At 43.9% G+C, this 19,152-nt stretch overlaps 1 protein-coding gene across 2 annotated transcripts in view; it reads left to right on the plus strand.

The window, feature by feature from the left end:
• PPP2R1B (protein phosphatase 2 scaffold subunit Abeta) overlaps positions 1 to 18,738 on the plus strand; it is a 40,041-nt gene extending 21,303 nt beyond the window's left edge. For both annotated transcript variants that reach the window (XM_029572952.1, XM_029572953.1), the window contains 6 exons: positions 21 to 194; positions 10,942 to 11,002; positions 13,597 to 13,751; positions 14,269 to 14,411; positions 15,575 to 15,666; positions 17,042 to 18,738. In XM_029572952.1, coding sequence (XP_029428812.1) covers positions 21 to 194; positions 10,942 to 11,002; positions 13,597 to 13,751; positions 14,269 to 14,411; positions 15,575 to 15,666; positions 17,042 to 17,058 — 642 coding nt within the window. In that variant the 3' untranslated portion in view covers positions 17,059 to 18,738. The remainder of the gene's footprint in view (positions 1 to 20; positions 195 to 10,941; positions 11,003 to 13,596; positions 13,752 to 14,268; positions 14,412 to 15,574; positions 15,667 to 17,041) is intronic.
• Positions 18,739 to 19,152: the final 414 nt, after the last annotated feature.

The following is a 19,152-nucleotide window of genomic DNA, read 5'->3' on the forward strand; positions in this document are numbered from 1 at the left end:
TTTTTTTTGTTTTTTTCCAGTGTCCTGAAGTACGCTTGAATATCATCTCAAACTTGGACTGTGTGAATGAAGTGATAGGAATTCGCCAACTATCTCAGTCTCTCCTCCCGGCCATAGTGGAGTTAGCCGAAGATGCCAAGTGGCGAGTCCGGTTGGCTATAATTGAGTACATGCCCTTGCTTGCTGGTCAACTGGTAGGTGTCATGCTCAACCTGGTTACATCAAAGGGGCCTAGTGGACAGGTTAATGGGGTGGGGAAGTAGTAAAGGGATTTGTTTTGTTCCAGTTGAATCTGAAGCGATAATACAATGAAGAAAACTACCAAGCTTTGCCACAGAAAGGGAGAGTTCAAAGATGGATGTTTAAGGGCAGTGTGATTACCACTCATTGGTAATCACACAATTCTGCTGTTCAGGTTTAATGGTCAATCCAATTTCTGAAATGACCCAGGATGATATTAGGTAAAACCCTCTCGAGTGCATGAATAACCATTTGTGCTGTATTGCATCTGCCAGTGGGACTTTTAATAGCCATTGCTGTGGAGAGCTGATTTTGCTTTGAAAATACACAGAAAATAAGGGGCAACAAGTAAGTTGTAAGATACCTTTTTGTTCAGTTCACTTAATACATTTTGACTAGCCATGCTCCTTTCATCATGTCAGAGAAGAAACAGTGCAGTTTCAGTAGGTTTAAATAATACAGAGTCTTGATAGCACCCATATCTGTGTTAATCAGAAGGACAAGGATTATACCTCAAAGTTCTACCTCCTATGAAAATCACATCCTCTCTCAAAACACCTAGGGAAAATCTACCACAGCACAATGAAGCAGGTACCACTTGTAACATATAACCTAGAGTTAAAGAAAAATAAGATCTACAGTTACTGCTGCTGGAGAAAGTAGATCTACAGCTAAGCACAAACTTTCAAAAGAGAGACTTTGCTATAATGAGGAAGATAGAAGAAAAAAAATGGCAAGGTGCAGCCTCAGTGGTTGTGTATGTACAACTGGCATGGACATTGTTTAAAAATACCATCGTAGAAGAGAAGTCCAAATGTATTCCATGCATTAAGGAAGGCTCTATATATGACTGCCAGCTTGGTTAAAAGGCAAAGTGAAAGAGGCTATTTTAGCCAAAAAAAACTTCCTTCAAAAATTAGAAGGATCCATCTGAAGAAAATAGAAAAAAGCATAAGCATTGGCAAGTTAAATGTAAAACTTTGATAAGAGAGAATTTGAAAAGAAGCTGGCCCTAGAGGCAAAAAATAAAAACTTTAAAAAATATATCCGAAGCAGGAAGCCTTGCGAGGGAGTCAGTTGACCGTAAGGGGCACTTAAGTTAGAAAAGGTCATCACGGAAAGACTAAACGAATTCTTTGCTTCGGTGTTTACAAACGAAGATGTTGGGGAGATACCCGTTCCAGAGTCAGCTTTCAAGGGTGATGAGTCAGATGAACTGAACCAAACCACAGTAAACCTGGAAGATGTAGTGGGCCAGATTGACAAAGTGAAGAGTAGCAAATCGCTAGGATCAGATGGTATACACCCCAGGCTTCTGAAAAACTAAAAAATGAAATTTCAGATCTATTGCTAGTAATTTGTAACCTATCATTAAATTCATCCATTGTACCTGTAGACTGGAAGGTGGCCAATGTAACTCAATATTTAAAAAGGACTCCAGGAGTGATCTGAAAACTATAGACCGGTAAGCCTGACTTCAATGCCGGGAAACACTGTGGAAACTATTCAAACGATCAAAATCAGAGTGTATAGAAAAACAAGGCTTAATAGGACACAGCCAGCATGGATTTACCTAAGGAAAGTCTTGCCTCACAAATCTGTTACTTTTTTTTGAAGGGGTTAATAATCGTGAATAAAGGTGAGCCAGTAGATGATGTGCATTTGGATTTTCAGAAGGTGTTTGACAAAGTCCCTCATGAGAGGCTTCTAAGAAAACTAAAAAGTCATGGGATAGGAGGCATTGTACTTTTGTGGATTGCAGACTGATTAAAAGACAGAAAACAGAGTAGGGATTAAATGGTCTGTTTTCACAGTGGAAAAAAGTAAACAGTGGAGTGCCTCAGGGATTTGTACTTGGACCAGTGCTTTTTAATATATATATATAAATGATCTGGAAAAGGGCTCAGTGAGTGAGGTAATCAGATTTGCAGATGACACAATATTATTCAGAGTAGTTAAATCACAAGCAGATAGTAATAAATTGTAGGAGGACCTTGCGAGCCTGAAAGATTGTCCAAATGGCAGATGAAATTTAATGTGGACAAGTGCAGGGTGATGCATATAGGGAAAAAATCCCCAAGCTGTAGTTAAATGTTAGGATTCATGTTAGAAGTTACCATAGGAAAGAAATCTAGACGCCATAATGAATAATCCATTGAAATTGGTCAGTGTGCTGCGGAGGTCAAAAAAGCTAACCAAATTATTAGGAAGGGAATAGTGAATAAAATGGAAAATATCATAAATGCCTCTGCATCGCTCCATGGTGAGACCACACAACGAGTACTATGTTCAATTCTAGTTACTTCTCAAAAAAGATTTTCCTAGCATGTAGCAGATGGACTCGGGACCAATGGGTATAGTGTGCTCCTGATAGCAGTTGGAGACGGATCAGATTTCAATCTGACTTCAGCCCTAGTATATATACCCTTGCGAGACGCCATGTTCTTCAGTATTTTCCGTCTCCATAGCAGTTCGGGGCTCTATACTCGCTTGTACAGTGTTAGAGTATTCTAACCAAAGAAACCCAAAACAAAGAAGAAATCTTACCTCTACAGACGAGCCCCGCTCTCCTGCGGTGATACCTAAGGGGTCCCTCCCCCCAGTTGAGAATTCCCGAGGTGACTTCCGCAATCCCTTGGAGGTAAGCCTCGGTCCGGCAGCCGGTTTCCGGCGTGGACTTAGCCCCTGGCATCTGGTGCGGCTGAGAGGCAGCGGGTGCAAATTCGAGCGCGGCGGTGAAGGTATTTTTCCCTCTCCCCCCGCAGCCGGAGACCGCCCGGAATGAGACCGGGAAACGCCGAGACAAGGTAAGGTAGAAAACTTCTTAAACATCTCCGAGGCTCGAATAACCGCACAGATTGCCAGCCGGCGTCAGGCTACCGGGTTGATCAGCCCTACCAGGGCTAGACCCCAGTTCAATACGAGGGCCCTCCCACATGGAGACCCTCCGAGGTGGTCGCCATATTGCCCACGTGGTCGCCATTTCCATTCGATCGCTGCCCTGTCCACCAATTCGTTCTGTGCGCACAAAAGTTCAGCGACACGCGCAAGGGTGCCAGATGCACAGCCACGCGCCCAACTGTGCCGGACGCATAAGTAAAAACCCCATGCACAGAGTGGCGCACACATTTCTGTACAAGCGCATCCGACCTTCACGCACAACTTTGGCACACCTGGAGCGCGCATCTCAGCTTTCTGGCGTACGCTTGAATGCACAAACAGGAGTTTCTTTCAGTGCACACAAACCATGGCACCACCGGACAAGAAGCTTAAGGCCCAGGGCCTCTGGCAGCATGCCGCATTAGAGTTGTGCAGTATGAAGAGGCCATGGCCTTGTGTATACAGTGCGAGGAGGCCCTGGGTGATCCAGCCCAAGGTCCTCCTCAGCCGATACAGGGATCCGGTTCCACCGACAATACACCGGACCTCGCTACTCCCAGCAGGAGCCTCCTTCAAACAGGGCTTCCCAGGGATGCAGTGCATCTCAATTTAGACCCAGCATCTTTCTCCTGGGTAGAATTCTTCAAAGGCCTACATACCTTAGTCCATATGCAACTGGTGCCTACGATGACACAGCCACAGCCTCCCCCAGAGAATCCTAACGTCCTGGGACCCTCTAAACCCAGAGAAGTGCCTCGCCCGCCTAAAAGCCCCAGCCTTGGGGACACGGACACCTCGGAATAAGGGTCAAGACTCCCTGGAGGAAGGAAAAATCCCTCCAGGAACGGAACCCTTTCGAACCATGAAGTGGTTCTTCGCCAAAGACGAGCTTTCAGATCTCGTGGCAGACAGCTTGAAAGAGCTCGCTATCCCAGGCACAAGTGCTACAGGGGAACAGAAGACGAACCCCCTCCTTGAGGGACTCAGTCAGACCTCCTGCCATTTCCCTGTACTGCAAGCTGTCCAACAGCTTATTGACCTGGAATGGGACTCTCCGGAGGCCACGTTCAAAGGGGGGACGGACTCTGGCAGCCATGTACCCCCTGGACCCCGCGGTAAAAAATCTCCTGGCATTCCCCAAAGTGAATGCGATGGTCTGCGTGTCACTAAGCGCACTACCATTCCAGTCAAGGAAGGAGTGGCACTCAAGGATGCCCAGGACAGACATCTGGAATCCATCATCAAGCAGTCATTCGACGTATCAGCTATGTCGCTACAGATCGCGGCCTGCTGCGCAGTGATGACACGCATCTGTGTATCAAAGATCAGGGACGCCACCACACCTGTCGAAGCACTAGAACCAGGAGTATCATTCCTCACGGATGTGATCTCCGACCTGGTGCACACGGCAGCCAGAAGCGTCTCGTCTGTGGTGGCAGCCAGAAGGCAACTCTGGCTCCGAAGCTGGTCAGCCGACGAGATTTCCAAGACGAGACACACGAGAATGCCCTTTAAGAGGAACCCTCCTGTTCGGAAGCGAACTGGAAAAGTTAGCCGACAAATGGGGCGAATCCCCAGTACTGCTGCTACCAGAGGACAAGAACAAGAGAAGCCAATGCTCCTCCTCCCAAACACCTGAGGGTAGGGGATCACAGTGCTTCAAACTATACAGACATACCTATCAAGCATCTCACCCTGCAGGCAGGGGCCATTCCTTTCAGAACACAAACAGCAGAAGGGGAGCCAGCTCTGGCCCAGGCCCTAGCCACACCCCACAATGAAAATCAGCCGGCCCATCCACAGGAAGAAGCCATAGGGGCAGGCTTTCCCTATTCTACCAAAGATGGATTGAGAACTTCGGACAAATGGGTCCTAACCATCATTCGTGAGGGATATTAATCTGGACTTCCACAACTTCCTCCGGACAAATTTGTGAAATCTCCCTGCCACGACCTTTCCAAAAGGAGGGCAGTGGAAACCACACTGACCAAATTGCTTGCCTTGAAGGCCATAACACTGGTGCCCATGCAACAACAAAATACTGGGCACTATTCCATCTATTTTATCGTTCCCAAGAAAGAGGGTACGTTCCAACCCATTCTGGATCTCAAGTCCGTCAACCGTCACCTGAATGTCCCTCGCTTCTGCATGGAAACCCTATGCTCTGTCATAAGAGCGATACAGCCGGGAGAATTCGTCACATCCCTGGATCTGTCAGAAGTCTACCTGCACATCCCGGTCCATCACAAACATCAGCGTTTTCTACGCTTCGCGATCCTGGGCCACCACTACCATTTCCAGGTACTACCCTTCGGGCTAGCCACAGCTCCCCGAACGTTCACCAAAATTATGGTTGTAGTGGCGGCGACACTGAGGAAAGAAGGACTCCTTGTACACCCATATCTGGGCAATTGGCTGATCAGAGCAAAATCACCAGAGGAAAGCCAGCAGGCAACCAACAGTCAAAACTCTACTGGAGAACCTCGGGTGGGTGGTCAACACAAGCAAGAGCTGTCTGCAGCCCTCCCAGTCTCTGGAATACCTGGGAGTCAGGTTCGACACCAGACAAGACAAGGTTATTCTGACTCCTACAAGGAGAACAAAGCTGATGAACCAGTTGCGAAACCTGTTAATCAGTCTTCGCCCCAGGGTGTGAGACAACCTCCAAGTCCTGGCCTCATGTGGTCCCATGGGCAAGGGCGCACATGCGATCCCTACAGCGTTCCTTGCTGTCACGATGGAATCCGATGTTCCAGAACTACTCTGTCCAACTACAGCTCCCGGAGGAAGTTCAAACCCAGCTACAATGGTGGCTACAAAACCACCTGAGCAAGGGAGTAAGGCTATCCCTGCCGACCTGGATCCTGCTCACCACGGATGCGAGTGTACGAGGATGGGGAGCCCACTGCCAAGAACTGACCGCCCAGGGGCAATGGAACAAGAAAGAGTCTGGATGGAACATCAGCCGACTGGAAGCACGGGCAGTCAGGCTGGCCTGCCTACTGTTCAGTCACAGACTTCGAGGCGATCGGTCAGTCATGTCAGACAACGCCACAACAGTGGCCTATATCAACCGACAGAGGAACCAGAAGCCAACAGGTGTCCCTGGAAATAGAACCCCTAATGAAGTGAGTGGAATCAAACCTACAAGAGATCTCAGCTGTCCACATTGCGGGAAAAGATAACATCACTGCGGACTACTTCAGCAGAGAAAGTCTAGACACAGGGGAATGGAGGCTGTCAGCCACAGCCTTCCAGTTGATAGTAAACTGCTGGGGAACACCAGCCATGGACCTCCTGGCGACCCGGTCCAACGCCCAAGTTCCCAACTTCTTTAGTCGTAGGGGGGAACCACAATCCCAAGGTATCGATGCCCTCGTCCAGGTCTGGCCACAGGAAGTCCTGCTGTACGCCTTCCCTCCGTGTCCGCTACTGGGCGGGATCATCCGCAAGATAGAACACCACAAGGGACTAGTACCTCTAGTGGCCCCGGACTGACCAAGAAGACTGTGTGGTACACAGACATGCGAAGACTACTGACAGGGAGCCCTCTACCTCCACACAAGGACCTGCTCCAACAAGGCCCAATCCTCCACGAAGACCCAACTCTATTCTCTCTTACAGTCTGGCCATTAAGAGGACATGCCTGAAGAAGAGCGGATACTCGGGGGCAGTGATTGACACTCTCTCCTCCGAGCACGCAAGTTTTCCACATCTCTAACCTACATAAGAATATGGAGAATATTCGAAGCCTGGTGTGAAGACCGCGATATCCTCCCGCAGACAGTCAAAATCCCCACAATTCTGGAATTCCTGCAGAACGGCTTACAGAAGGGGTTGTTTCTCAACTCCATCAAAGTACAGGTGGCCACGCTGGCCTGCTACAGAGCCAAGGTGGATATGATAGAAGTCTACAAAATCATGAAAGGACTTGAATGATTAAATGTGAATCGGCTATTTACTCTTTCGGATAATACATGGACTAGGGGGCACTCCATGAAGTTAGCAAGTAACACATTTAAAACTAATCTGAGAATTTTTTTGCTCAATGCACAATTAAGCTCTGGAATTTGTTGCCAGAGAATGTGGTTAAGGAAGCTAATGTAGCTGTGCTTAAAGGTTTGGATAAATTCCTGGAGGAGAAATTCATAAATTGCTATTAGTCAAGTTGACTTAGGGAATAACGACTGCTTATTACCAGCCTCAGTAGCAAGGGATCTATCTAATGTTTGAGTACTTGCCAGGTTCTTGTAACCTGGCTTGGCCACTGTTGGAAACAGGATGCTGGGCTTGATGGACTGTTGGTCTGACCCAGTATGGCAATTCCTTATGATCAACCACTTTGAAGCACAGAAAAGGTCATTGACTTTCTCAGCCTTTATCAGATATAGGCCTCTTTTTGAAATGTTAAGATTTTTTAACTTTGTCAAACTTCCCCTCCCCAACTCCCCATAGATGTGCACACGCCACAGAGCAGAAATGGCATCTACAGAGAACCTAAGCCCTAACTGGCTCTGTGAAACCGTACTGTTTCTTCATAGACCTGTGAAGGGAGCTCAGCTGTCAAAAGCTAAGCACAGAAGTATTAAGGAAAAAAAAACAACAAAAGGGGTGCCCATAGCCTGTCTGACCTTTATTTCTCCATGTTAGAATGGACTGAGATAGCAACCACAATACTATTACTCTTAACATGCAAACATGAGCCCAGGAAGTTCTTATGTGATAATTGATATGTGCAGGCAGGTGGTCTGGATTTTTTAAAAATATTCATGGTAATTTTGACACTGGAAACTCTGCTTCTCATAATTGCCTTGGCTTTTTTTTTTTTTTTTTGGAAGATGAAATTTGCTAAAGTGAACTATGGTTGGCTAAGTGATTGATAAAATTTGGATTCCAGGTGTGTGCTTGGTGGCCACACAGTTTCCTGCCGCAAAGTCCCCTTGCTCCCTGCTGTTGCTTCCAGGCTGAAATGCTGACTTCTTTTTACTGTTCTGTGCAAACTAATTGGATGATGGAGGCCATGGTAGCAGGGAGGGGGGGTGCTGCCAGAACCGTGAAAACGAGCTTTTCTCAGCTTCAGCAACATCTGCATGTGCTGACTGTTGTGTAAATTGCTCACATTTTTCAGGTTTGTGTTCCAGATTGGCGCTATAAATAATCCCCTTTTGTTTGAATAGCTTCTCCCTTCCTAGCTAGGGATTTCTCTCTTCATACAATAAAGGAGGTGGTTTGCTCTGCATATGTCCTTACCTTATCCTTCATGACAGGGGCCCAGTGTGTGAAGCTCATGTCTGCACTGGATTTAAGGTTTCATAACCTTGGAAAAGCCATGTGGGGTCCATCCAGGGGCGTGAATTGCAGCCTTATGGGTATTTTAGCCAGGGCTGTACCTGTTTGAAAAGATCTTAATCTGTCCAGATTTGTCATTTTCCTCTCCTATTTTTATTCTGTGTTTGTTTTAAGAATGCTTCTTTCTATTCTTATCTCTTGTGATATTTTTACCTTTGCATAAAATCTTTTCACATATGCTCAGAAGTTATGGGTGCAAATTGAAGACAAGTGGGAAATCCTTTTCAATATAAAGCCTATTTTGTGTGTCAAAAGTTTTTGAGTTCAGTGGCCTTTCCCTTATTTCTTATCACGCTGTATCTCACAGTTCTGTGTGACACTCAAGAATATTTAAAGGCAAGAAAATCGACTTTTTGCCTTGTGATTTATTTATTTATTTTTTAAATTTTGCGGACAGCAATGTGTCTGATCAGTAGCTAGATTTGAATATTGAACATTTCTTTCTGTTGCAACAAACGTTTCTTCCATGTGAAACTGTCAGACAATTTTTGTAGTTATTTAAGATATTTCTAGCCCACCCATGTAAAATTCTAGATGGGTAACAATTTTAAGATACATATCTAATCAACATAAAATTACCCTACTTGTAACTAGCACAAGTAGATTAACAACAGATAGATAAAACGTACTACAATCTGTGCGTGTACAGTGTAGGAAGAATTAATGGAACTCTGTAATATGTGTGGTTTTTCCTGAAATGAAATTACTTTTAGCCACCTCAATCTATGCGCCTGATAATTTATTAAAAAAAACAAACCAAATCTTACGTTTAAGCTACATAACTTGTCTGATCTTTTTTTCCTTCAGGATTCCTCTTTTTAAGTGGAATTGTTTTATAGTGACATAGAAAATGACAGCAGAAAAAGACCCAATGGTTCCTTCAGTCTGCCTTTCAAGTTTTGTTTTGTGTTTTTTCTCTTTTGAGTAGTACCCGCCACTCCCTCCTACCCCACCCCATGTCTTCTGCTAAGGGTAGTAGCTGATGCTCCAGGCAGGTTGCCCCATTTCTTCTTTTCCATCTGCATTGTTTCTCCCAAGCTCTTTTGAATCCCATTACCGTTCTTGTCTTCACTACCTCCTCCAGGAGGGTATTCCATGCATCCGCCGCCCTTTCCCTGAAGAAATGTTTCCTGACATTGTTCCTTAGACTGTCCCCTTCATGTTATGACCCCTAGTTTACAGATTTCTTTCCATTGGAAAAGGCTTGATTCCCATGTATCCTAATACCCTTCAGTTATTTTCCCCTGTCCCTCAGAGTATACATATTTAGGTCCTTCAGGCTCCTCTCAAAGTCTTTCGATACTGACCTAACACCATTTTGATTGCCTTTCTCTGGACTACTTCCATCCTGTCGCTATCTTTTTTGAGGTACATTCTCCAGAACTGGACACAGTACTCCAGGTGAGGCCTCATCAGGAACCTATAAGGGGCATCATCACCTCCTTTCTTTATTTTTTCTGCTGGTTATACCTCTGTCTCTGCAGTCCAGCATCCCTCTGGCCTTAGCCACCGCTTTGTCCCATTGCTTTGCCGCCACCATCCTCACCCCAAGGTCTCTTTCCCGCTCTGTGCACATCAGTCTTTCACCCCCATCACATAGAGCTTCTTTGGATTTCTGTACCCGAAATACAAGAGTTCACACTTCTTGGCATTGAATCCCAGCTGCCAAACCTTTGACCACTTCTAGCTTTCTTAGATTGCTTTTCATTCTCTTCTTCAGGTGTGTCCACTCTGTTGCAGATCTTAATGTCATCCTCAGAGACAAATTATTCCTTCTAACCTTTCCACTCACAAAGATATTGAACAGAACCAACCCTAGGACGGATCCTTGAGGCACTCTACTTATCACTCTGCTCTTTACCACTGAGACCTTATTGTGACTGACTAACCTACTGAGGGCTTTTCCTTGTCATATAATGTTTTGGATGAAGGCTATTTAAATGCATATATATATATGTTTTATTTTAGGTAGTTCAATATGCAAGTAATACTCTGCTGCTAGTACTGTTTTGAACTGGGAGTAAACAAGGGATGATATATATGATCTTCCAATCCAACATATAACTGAAATATATGTCAGATGGGAAGATCATATCATATAATCATCTCTTGTCTATTCCCAGTTCAAAATAGTACTAGCAGTGTAGAGTATTACTTGCATATTGAATTACCTAAAATAAAAAAATATATATTAAGGTTTCTTTTATTCTGTTTTATTCTGGCCAAAGATGAACCAGTAGAGCTTGAGAAAAGGGCAGGATGGGAATTCTTGCTGGGGAACGTAGCTTTAAGAATGAATTAAAGCTTGAACCCCCAGAAGAAATGTTTCTTTGCCCAGCCCCTGTTTACAGAGCAGCCCTTGAAAACCCTTGGATGTCTCAGCGGCTTCCTCAGGATTCTCAACTTGGCTTCTTTGTGTTAAAAGAACAGCGCATTAAAGATTTTTTTTTTATTTTTTGCTTGTGTCTGTAGGGTGTGGAGTTTTTTGATGAGCAACTGAATTCTTTGTGTATGGCTTGGCTGGTCGACCATGGTAAGTATTGCATTTGGAAATGGATGGGTGAAAACCCAGGTTCAGTGAAGACTCTAAGGTTGATAGAAAAACCTGCAAGCTCGCTCTTCTAGCAGCTTGGATTACATGGCATTTTCTGTAGCATCCATTTCAAGCCAAGTAGCGCACAATTTGAATATAATGCACCTATGAGATGGTAAAATCCAATAAATTGTTACACACAAAGTTCAGAATAGAAATTGAACTTAAAAAAAAATAATGGTTAATGTGCTTCCTCCAAGCTTTGCAGCAGAGATATTGGATGCTGTTTTTCTTCACATTATTTTGAGCGGGAGCCTGATTGATTTCAGTTATCGCAGCTCAGGTGTCCTGCCCTTTAGGTGAAATGGACTGGAGGCTCTTGCAGATGTAGTGGTGATGCATTCGCTGGCATCTTACTTTCTCCCATCTGGTCTTAGAATTATTTTTCTTGGTGGGAGCTCTAGCTAAGTTCCTTAATTTCAGCTAAATTTTTTTTTTTTTTTAAATCTTTCTCTGTTTTTTGGGGATTTTTTTGTTATGACTAAATCCCTAGTTTTAAAAATGTCTTCCTCCTGGAGTTTACTCTTTATTTTGGCTCATGGTATATTCATAGCTTATGCTAATTAGTGTGGTGCCTGATTGGAGTCTGGATTAGGATCAGTACATACTCCCACGTCCCACCATTTATAAATCCAATGTTGCCTTAGGATAGGAGATCTTTAAAAAAAAAAAAATCTTTCAATTGCTGACTGAAGTGCTTTTATTAAATTTCTGTAAAGTTTAAAAGGACTTTAATCCACTCCTTTTCAGTTGGTATAGCTTGGGAAAATGCTTGCTCCCTGATTTATCCCCATCTGCACCGTCATCCTCAAGGAAGATAAGCACCCAAATCAGCTGTGTTTTTCTTTTAGCTTGAAGCAGATGGCTGGCTTCACCTATTATTTAACCTCTCTCCCTTTCATTACCATGGTAGAGGTCACTGCAGTATCTGGCTGCTGGCAACGTGCTCAGAGGGCAGACGTCCTGATGTTAGTGCTGGCAGGAAGTCAAGGGCCTAGTCTAGTAACAGTAAACAGAGTGTGGTCTTGTGCAGTGGGACACTGCCATGCGCCCATCGAGGTCTCCTGGGACGTGCTGGCAATCTCCCTCCTCAGCTGTGGGAGCTGAGCCAGAAATGCACTTCATGGCTCGTACACAGGAGGAGACGTGCAGACGAGCAGCTCTCAGCTAGTTGCATCTTTCAACTTGTGTTTATGGAGCATTTCACTGGAAAATGTTGAGCTGCCTTTTTTCAGTCTGTATGATAAGGGGATAATGTGTGAAATTTAATGTGCAAAAAAAGGGGAATGCAGGTTTTGGAGAATAGTTTCTATGAATAAATCTAATTGTTTCAGTATAAAAAATGTGAACAAAATGCATGCTAATTATTTCAAAGAATATTGGGTGCTTCTATTTATAAACTGAATTGAATGTGAAAGCAAGAATCCTGCTTTCTGATGGATTACGCTGACAGTCGTGATGCCTAGCTCTGTGAGCATAGGTGTCACGCTGGGTCATACCAGCGATTTAACGAGTGCAGTATCTGGTCTCTTAAGTGCGACCACGCTGGTTCACTTGGAAATGCCCAGACGATCACCTCCCTGTTCATTCCCAGATGTAGGAGGTGGTGATCCCTGTCCTTCCTAATGCCCCCATTGAAAGATTTGTCATCTCGAATTTCCTGTACGTATCCGGATCAGTCCAGACTCCTGGGTTTATTCATCCCTGCCAGCAGATGGAGACAGAGAAAAGCCTCGCTGACACTGCTTGATATAAGCCCTGGTGCCTCCTGCAGTAGTTCAGAATTTCTCTGTCTCCAGCAGATGGCTGGTGCATAAACCTGCAGTTCTTCTTTTACCCTTGCTTTTTTCTAGCCTTTTCTTTTTTCGGGTGAGCCTTCCTCCCAGGGGTGAACTCGAGATTCATGTGTTGGTTTTGAAAGATAGGATCGTTTTTCAGTCACAGAAAAGAATCTGGGTGACAAGGCAGCTCTGTTATCACCTCTTTCCCAGTCTAGCCCAGTAGCTTTACCCTCTCTTGGTTTGGGTTACTGAGCTACTTTCCTCATGGTTCTTTAAACGGGCGTGTCTGTGAAGGGTTGGGGTGGGGAGAGGAAGTCGAGGAAGAGAGAAGCTAGGAAATGGAGCTAAGAAAAAAAAGCATTGGCCCATATTTTGAGGGAAATATTCAGGACTGGTTTGAAAGTGGGATCTCTTACCTCCTCACCCATAGTTCAGTATTTTCTTGAAGATATCATGAAACTGCATAGTGTTGCCCAACCGCTGTGAGTTTGCGTTAACTCATTTTTTTGTATTTAAAGTGTTTTGTTTTTCCTCTCTCCCCATGTTAGGTCACGCAAGTGTTAAAATAATGTTAAGTGTTCTGCCCAGTCGCTGGGGTGGGGGAAGTGTTCTTGGAAGCCACAGACGGGCACTTGGATTAATACCGGGATGTTGGCTGTTCCTCAGTTTTCTAGCTTTCGAACGCCAGTGATCGATATGTTGGATCCTCCTTCCTTAAGTAGCTGGGGTTCTCTCCCTCTCTCTGTCTTCCAGTTTATGCGATTCGCGAAGCCGCAACCAACAACCTCACGAAGCTGGTGGAGAAGTTCGGATCGGAATGGGCTCAGACCACCATCGTTCCGAAAGTCCTGGCCATGGCGAATGACCCAAACTACCTGCATAGAATGACGACTTTGTTCTGTGTGAATGTAAGCACGACACAGAGGCGAGCCACATAACTGAACAGAGCGCATGTTCTAACATCACAAAAATGATTTTCAGTGCACACAACCTTAAATTGCACTGAACTTTGTGGGTTAAAATTGGAATCCCTGATTGTGCCCCTGGGTGCTGATGGGTGAAAGCGCGGTATTTTCTGAGACACGGCACAAGATAAGTCCTGCATTATTTCACTGGCTGCTTTCTAAAACGTCCCTGAAAGTGGCCATGTTCCTGATTTGCACAGGACCCAGGCAGTAAAGAAAGAGAAACACAAACTGTTTGAAAGTGTGTTTCCTGGCACTGGTGGATCTTAACTTTCCTCAGAAACCCTTGTGCCTTTCTTGTAATGAGAGGGGGTGGGGGCAGGAAAGGTGGAAGAGATTAATGTAGGAAGGATCACTTGTGCTTCACCCATTCTCAAAGGCTTGAACATACCTCCTTGTAGAGTCGCCAGATAGGAGTATTTTTCTCTAAAACCCCATTCCTTCCCCTTGCTTTTACCAGGCTCTCTCTGAAACGTGTGGACAAGCAATCACCACCAAGCACATGTTGCCCATTGTGCTGAAAATGGCAAGCGATCCAGTAGCAAATGTTCGTTTTAATGTAGCTAAATCGCTACAGAAAATTGGACCGGTTCTGGAGAGCAGGTACATGGAAAAAAGACTCTTCTGGTTCTGAAATACATCTTCGCTTGGTTGCCCCAGACTTTGGTTTCCACAGCTTGGGACACAGCGTGTGTGTCTCTCAAATATTGGGGGGTGAATATGGAACTTCCAAAACTAGAGCAGTGAGGGTAGATGTTTTATTAAGAAGTTTGTACCCACATCAGGGAGACTTGAGCTACATATGAAGGCCGCCACAGTTGAATTGAAAGTTTTAATGCATTTTACAAGTTCCCCATTAATACTGGCATGGTGCATCGGGCAGTAGGGATAGGCATTCTTTACATCCATTTGGGCAGGTACGCACGTACCTCATCTACTTTCTAGTACACGTAGGAAACTGAGTGTGCATGTATTTTTACTGATATACCCGTGTACTGTCTGTTTTCCCGTGTGTACTAGAAATTCGGCAAGGTACCCGTGCTTTTGTTGCAGTGATTTGGAAACCAAAACAAACCATTGCTTTCAGTTTCTTAGCTTTGCCATAGGATACTGAAGAGCTAACAGCAGCACCAAGACCCCTCTAGGAGTCATGACCACCTTTTCTGTCTCCATCTGGTGGCAGAGGGGACATAATCTATTTGTCTGGACTAATCTGACAGGACTAAAGGGAAAGAAATTAACGGGGAAATTTAAATTTCACCTTTTTAGAAACACTTGTTGCTTTGATGTTTTGTGGAATGGACTGGCTGCTTCAGCTAATACTTTTCTAGGCTTATTTGAAAGTGAAGGCTTTCATTGTGCTCTAGTTAAGAGCTCCTTCTAAAGGACTGGATGTACTTGGCTCTGACATGTTTTACACCTAAATTGCATAATTATTAAAACCTGTTTTAAATTTGAATTAATTTCATCTACCTTTAAAAGAATAAATTGACCATGCCGGTGTTCAAAACTTAGGACCATCAGATTTTATTTTTTTTTTTAATGTTGGGGGCTGAGATGTTTGGGACAGCAGTGCTGTCCACCTGAGTGAGGGAGCAGGTACTGCTCCCAGATGATTTGTCCTTTGTTTGTTTGAGTTGCTTCTTAATCAAAGAAGCCAAACCCAAGTGTGGTGCTTCTAAAGTGCTGTAGTTATCTCATCCTCTTAGTCCTGTTGCAGTTGTCTGTGTGCCTTACTCCTGTAATGATTTCTCTTGCTGCTTCAGCACGTTACAGATGGAAGTGAAACCTGTGCTGCAGAAGCTGGGACAGGATGATGATATGGATGTCAAATATTTTGCACAGGAAGCAATGACTGGTAGGTGTCAGAAAAACTCCTCTCTCGGGAGTATGCAGGTTATTTGTTCATAGAACTAGAATGGTGAAACTTTTTCTGTCATTTTTCAATTAATTAGGATGAGGTTGTACTTCTGTGATTTGGGGGCCGATGTACTAAAGTGCACTGACATGGGCCATTGACGTGGTGTTTATTGTATGCACTACTGGCCAATGTTAATGACATGCAAATGAGGCAGATGGTAAAGTACACGCATACCTTGCCTATGGAAGCTCTTGCGAAAGCTTAATTATGTCTCACTGAAGTGTAGTTAAGTTTTTGGTGTTTTTTTTTTTTTTTTTGCATTAATGCATCTGTGAAGCAATTAGCGTAAGCACCTTTTCACTGTGCTAATTGCTAATGAGCTGCTTTGCATAGGTTTGCATCTCATTTCCTCAGCATAGCTTTTGCATTAACTAACTCTCACAAGTATTAGTGTGCGTTGAAAGCACCATTAATGTGAGTAAACTAGATGGTGCATTTTAACATTCCTTTTAGTGTGCGTTTAACGCTTGTTAAAAGCTTTAGCACACTTTACTACATTGGCCCCTTTATTTTTCTTCTCCTGGTCAACAAATTTGAGAAATAAATGCAATTTTTTAAATTCACCAGAGGTGAGTCTCATGGGGGGGGGGGGGGGGGGGGCAGTCTCGCTTACCAATACTGTGAACTTTGTTTACCTCCTAATTATGCTACTCACTAAACCTCTTCTCCCTCTATTATTTTTTTTTTTTTATATGAAGTATGTGATGACAGAAGAGTTGGTTACTAATTTGTAATTAGTCCGCGCATAGTAATGTACCTGTTTGATAATGGAGTATTGGTAAAATACTTTCCCTTGTAATTGCTATTGAGATCTCCGATATGGCGAAGCAGAGAGCTGGCCTCCATAGTATTTGATGATGGACCCCAGGGGAACAGAGTTCACTTCCATCCACTCTCAATGGTTTTTTGTTTTTTTTTTGGAGAACAAACATGTTTCTCAGTGCTGTTAAAAATGTCCTTTATTTTTATTTTTTTTTAATATTTTAGCATTTGACCTTGGAGCTTTAGCATTGTGGAGTCATATTTCAGCTTTATTATAAGTCTGCATCATTTGGAAGAACCTAGCACCAGCTAAGGGCTCGCTAGGCAGGCAATTCAAGGAATAGTGGGCAGTGCCTCAACCGTACTAAAAGTTCAAATTTTAATGGTCTGAGCCCATGATGCCGCATGTTGCAAACAAGTCATGACGCTTAACATAATTCAGTTTAAAACTGCCAAATGCTTTTGGAGTTAAACACTTTGCTGTAATGTTTGTATCTGGATTGCTCATAACCATAGAAACATGATTTTTTTTCTTCTTTTTCTCTTTCAGTTCTTGCCTTGCCATAGCAAAGACGAGCACAGTTGTGCGTGCGTGTGTGTGTGTGTGTTCTTTATTTCTTTACAAATCCATAGTAGAGGTAGCATTTTCAGCCCTAGATGGGAGCAGAGGAAAAACCTTTGACTTCATGGAAAACACGTGACAACTACTTGTCAGAAAGAGATGATTGTTCCCAAACGGGCTGGGGGGTTGGTTTCTTCTAAAGCCAGCTTCTTTTCAGGAAGTTGCTTTCTGCTGTTGCAATCCTCTTCCTAATTTTGTATTCCGCTCTGTACATCAAAGCTTGTCATGTCATGTAGTGTTTCTCCAGCATTGGTGGTGTGTCCAGCTTGGAATGGCGTGGGATCAATCATGGCTACGTGTAGTTGGGGGTGGGTTTATTTGACTATTTTTTTTTTTCTGTTGTGCACCTAAGCATGTTCTAAAATGCAAGATACTGGCTTTTTGTTTTAAAGAAAGTACTGTATTTTAATAACTGGTTAAACTGACTGCTGGCAGACAGCCAGACATAAACTTGACTACACATGTATTGAGTCCTTGATAGCTTGATGAAGCACTCAGTGTGCAGTCCTTTTCCTCCTTAGGTGAGACATTTGCATTGAATACTATTTTTTTTGGGGGGGGGGGGGGGGGTTTGGGTTTTTTTTTAAGGACTGGCACATCTGCCCAGGGTTAGCCTAATTATAAGGGGGTAGCCTCGTCCTGCCTCATTGTATGTAGTGACCTGGAGTGTACTTGCTTAAGAAAGTAAGACTACAACAATGGGACAAAACCCATTGTAGCTTGGTCCTCTTATGCCTCATATCTAGGACTCTTCTGGTAACCTTATCAATGAGCATTTCATTGTTAACCTTCAGACGAGCTTTGGACTTAGTGGATTGTTCTGTATTAGGGACTGGGCTCTAATTACAAGTTTCTTAGCTGGAAGTTATGGTGCCATCGGTTTGTACAGTTTGAAGCCATTGTATTTCAGTGTATAATTTCAATATGATTTTATTCAGTGAGCCCCATAAGTTGGTTTTTTTTTTTTTAATTTTTTTTGTATAGCTTATTTAATGTGTACATTTCAGTACAAGCTTATTCCCTGTGAACCGTAAATACTGGTACCAGACTGGATCTGTATGCTGCTTGTTGTAACAAACCCTCCCCTTTTGCTTGCGCACGCCCGTCTGTATGAGGCTTATATATTCCTGCCTGTGAAGGTAGCCGTGTATGTTTTCATGCCTTGAAATATTCTTGGAAGCACCCCCCTTGCCGGATTTTCGCATGGAAGAGTAATGGTGGACTTCCCTCTCTACTCTTATAAAAAATATCTGGAACAAAATTTGCTACTCAGCACACAAAACCAGGTAAAAAGGCTCTTTTTGGGAAGGTCTGTCTGGTTTTTCTCAACGAAATGTACTTGAAGTTTAGTTTTTCTTATTTCTGTCCTGATTAGGTTGTAATACAAGCAGAACTCTAGCATTGTGTTGACCTGTTGAATAGCCTGCTCCACACCAGGTGTTCGGAAATGGAGCCCTGGTTTCACTGTATATTTACAAGCGGTCATGTAATGGCCAACTTCAGAAAATGTGGGAAGGGAACACACTAAAAAGAAACCTCACTCATTTGTTCTAAGTTTTAAGAATGGATTTATAATTTTGTAACTTTCCTGGTGGGTTCCAAAATAAAGCATATACTGAGCCATGTTTCTTGTGCTTTTTATTAAGCTATTAATGTTTGTATTTTATTTTTTGTGGGAGGTGGGGGAGGTGCCTTCTTGCTCATATGGGACTGGGATCTGGTGCCAGCTGCCTGGGCCTTTCCTGATGTGGCCCAGTCACTGCTCTCGGCTGGAGTCCATGCACGAAAGCTCCTTCTAGTATCCTGCAATAGTGAATCAGAAATCTGGCCACTAGATGTCATTATGCAATGGCTGGCACTCCCTCCACAGCATTCCTGATTGACCTGGGTAGTGGAAGACCTTACCTGGGAATCAACCCTAGGTGTGTCAGCATGGCAGTGCACAGCGCTGTCACTGAGGCATTCCCAATTAATTGCTATAAACCTTGTCTTTTGCCATCCCACAATGGCAGTTCTTGTGTTACCCAAGAGAAAATCTT

The sequence above is a fragment of the Rhinatrema bivittatum genome, chromosome 12, assembly GCF_901001135.1.
Source record: "Rhinatrema bivittatum chromosome 12, aRhiBiv1.1, whole genome shotgun sequence".
In the NCBI taxonomy this organism is placed as follows: Eukaryota; Metazoa; Chordata; class Amphibia; order Gymnophiona; family Rhinatrematidae; genus Rhinatrema; species Rhinatrema bivittatum.